The 3,196-nt window shown below is 62.1% G+C and overlaps 1 protein-coding gene across 1 annotated transcript in view; it reads left to right on the top strand.

Moving 5' to 3' along the window:
- ADAMTS15 (ADAM metallopeptidase with thrombospondin type 1 motif, 15) overlaps positions 1-3,196 on the top strand; it is a 26,072-nt gene that overhangs the window by 15,974 nt on the left and 6,902 nt on the right. Inside the window, exon 3 of the mRNA XM_009322603.1 lies at positions 1-319. Within this exon, the coding sequence (XP_009320878.1) occupies positions 1-319 (319 nt within the window). The remainder of the gene's footprint in view (positions 320-3,196) is intronic.

Here is a 3,196-nt window from a genome sequence, read left to right as displayed (position 1 = left end):
CGCCTCGGTCCCCCGTTACGTGGAGACCTTGGTGGTGGCCGACGAGTCGATGGTGAAGTTCCACGGGGATGACCTCCAGCACTACCTGCTCACCCTGATGGCCACGGCCGCCCGCCTCTACAAGCACCCCAGCATCCGTAACCCCATCCAGATCTCTGTGGTCAAGTTCCTCCTCATCGGGCAGGATGACAAGGGGCCCAAGGTCACCGGCAACGCCGCCCTCACCCTCCGCAACTTCTGCGCCTGGCAGAAGAAGTGGAACAAGGTCAGCGACAAGCACCCCGAGTACTGGGACACCGCCATCCTCTTCACCAAGCAGGTGGGTGCAGGGGGGATGACCCAGAGGGGCTGTCCCCAATTTCAAGGAGCTCTGCACCGTGCTAAGGCCTCCTGCCACCTGCGCCCCACCTCCGGTGCACGCTGGAGGAGGTTGCGCTTGTGGCCGATCCCCCTTTCCCAAGGGACCCTCCACCCTCAGATGCCGGGGCGGGGGGAGCAGAGGTGTGGAACAAGCCTGCTCGAGCCAGCCCTCGCTCTCCTCTGGGCAGGTTTTGGCCAGCAGCCCGGAGAAAGCCCTGCCAGGGGGTGAGCGAGGCCAGGAGGTGTGCAAAGGCAGGTTGTCCCCACGGGCAGAAACCTGCCGCTCCATCCCCTGCCTGCTGGCAGGAGCCTCAGCAGCCAGTGCCCCGCGGCTCTGGCCCCCCCCCCGCCCCCGCCCGGGTGGCGGGAGCCTCAGCAGCCAGTGCCCAGCGGCTCTGGCGCACAGCGGCCGCCACCCCGAAACGCGGGGTCCAAGCCCAGAAGAGGAGGAGCGCAGCCCCGCTTCCCCCTCCCCGGCTGGGAACAGCTCACGGTGCCACCTGCCAAGAAAAAAAAAACCCTCTCCCCGCTTCCTCTGACTCATGGTCCTCCTGAGAACCTGGACCTCTCTTCCACGCGCTGGCTGCTCCACGTGGACCCAGTTCAGGGCTGGAAGAAAAGCACCAGAGGTAGAGCCAGCGCTTGCAGCCCTTGGGGAGGGGGAGGCCAGAGTCTTCCCCCACCGCTGCCGTGAGCTGGCCGCATCCCTGTGGTGGGAGAGGGGCTTTGCCGAGCTGCCTTCTGCTCGCCTTTGGCTATGTGGGGTGCGGGGTGATTGCTGCGCCAGGATGAGCTCTCCATCCTCCCATCCTGATAAACTGGGTGACACCGAAGCGGTGACGCCGCTCCCGGAGCCTCCCCCCAAATGCTCCTTCTCTTCCCTGCGGTTCTGTCTCAGTGTTGACATGGGTGCGGTGCCTGGCTGTGGGGTGTTACAGCCTGCACCCCCAAATTGCTAACGGGAGGGGAGAAGGATGAGCCCAGCTTGAAGGGGACCGTCACGTTTTACCAACTTGTGTTTTCTCCTTCCCCCATCCCTGCCCAGTTGTCTTTGGATTAGGGACAGGTCGGGCACTCCCCTCAACAGCAGGGAGACCGTTCCCAAAACATCTTTCCAGGACAAGCACTCGTGGGTGGGAAGGATATAGCGTCCAGCTCGGTTCAGCTGCCCCTAGCCTGGGGTCAGCGGGGGCTGATGATGGCCTGGAGCAGGAACGATGCTGTGCAGGACGTGTGAGACCTCGTCCCGCCCATTCTCCCCGTCCCCCCCACCCTGGGCAGGGGCCGCGTCCTCCGGCCGGCTGTACATCGTGCCGGAGCACAGGCAGGGTTGAACCTCAGCCTGCTGGAGCAGCTCCTGCCTGCGCGGGGCGGCTGCAAAGAGGAGGAAGCCCGCTGACACCCCTGCGGGGACAAGCCAGCTCCATCTCTGGTGGAAACCCGGTGAGGTCACCGGAGCCGCACAGGGGATGGATTCGGTCCCAACGATTCGAAAGCTGCGGATCACGGCCGGGCTGCGTTTTTTACACGTTGCTAAACAATCCATTCCCGAAATCCCAAAGCAAGCTCGGTGCAAAGGCACACGATCGAGGAGACATCTGCCTTCCTTGAGTGCATCCATCTGTGGTCCCCTGACACCCCGGAGCTCATCTCCCTGCCAAAAAGCTGTTACATTAGCCCCCGACTTAAATTTCATCTCAAGCCCGGTTGATAGGCAGTTTCCAGTTGTGTCAACGAGTTGCTGATGAATGGGGCTGTCCCCTCCCGCCCAGCTTTGCTCCCTCCCGACGTCAGTTGTGCTGGATTGCTGATTTGCCTTTGGGGAGCTCGGTCCCCCTCGGCCGGCGGTTGCAGATCTGCCAGCAGCCACAGCCGCGTGACCTTCACCTTCCTACCTGAGCCGGTGCTTGTTGGAGGGTCCTGCAGAGCATCCAGCCTTCAGCCTCACTCCTGCCTCTTGGAAATAGCGTTGCACACCACGGCAAAGGGCTCGGTCAAGCTTCCCACCCATCCTTAACCTTGATGTCCCACCAGCAAAGGTTGGCTGAGCATCTTTGGCCTGCTGTAAAAGCGAAGGGACGTCGCGCCAAGGAACATCTGACTCTAGCCTGGCGTGCAGCAGATGCCGTGGGGAATTTGGAAACCCACGCTCTGTTGCTCAAGGCTCAGCTTTTCGGGGTTGCTTTGGACACACGTGGGAAGCCTCTACGGTTGGGAGAGTGCGTATGACCTGGCCTCTGAGTAGGCGAATTAATGCAATTGCCACAAGGATCCTCCCCAGCTGACCTGCAGAACACCTCGAGAAGTTCGCAAGGGGATGAAGAAGTGCCCACAGGTGAAGGTCAGGCTGTCAGGAGAGCCCTGATGGTGCATCAAGCAGGTTGTTTGCAGCCCTGCAGCGTGGTGCGAGGGGCACCGGGCATCCTCCCTTTATTTGGGCTGGCAGGCGGGGATATCGGTGACGGTGAGCGCACCGTGGAAAGGCAGAGCTGGCCCTTTGCATGCCACTTTCCCACCTTAAACCTCTTGCATTTCTCTCTCCTCCCCTCCATAGCTCCATCCTTGTGCCGTTACTTGCGTTGCCTCCCCTCCTGAGCAGGCTGGACCCCCGGCAAAGCTGGAGGAGGTGTTTTGGGGGGGTCAGGACCCCTCATTAGAGCCCAGGGATGCTGCCCAGCCTTTCAAAGCGGGCTGCCCCTAGGAGGCTGTGGCTGGGGGGGTTAGGGAAAACCCCGTTAAGAGCTGCTCGTTCGTGGATCCCCGCAGCCGGCAGGCGAGGTTCAGAGCAAGAAGTGGGTCAGTGTGTCAGTGCAGGTGTTGGGCCGGGAGCCAAAAG

This window comes from Pygoscelis adeliae, unplaced genomic scaffold (genome assembly GCF_000699105.1).
Source record: "Pygoscelis adeliae isolate BGI_AS28 unplaced genomic scaffold, ASM69910v1 Scaffold224, whole genome shotgun sequence".
In the NCBI taxonomy this organism is placed as follows: domain Eukaryota; kingdom Metazoa; phylum Chordata; class Aves; order Sphenisciformes; family Spheniscidae; genus Pygoscelis; species Pygoscelis adeliae.
Note: the sequence above shows the minus strand (reverse complement) of the source record. Positions and strands in the feature narration are given on the sequence as shown.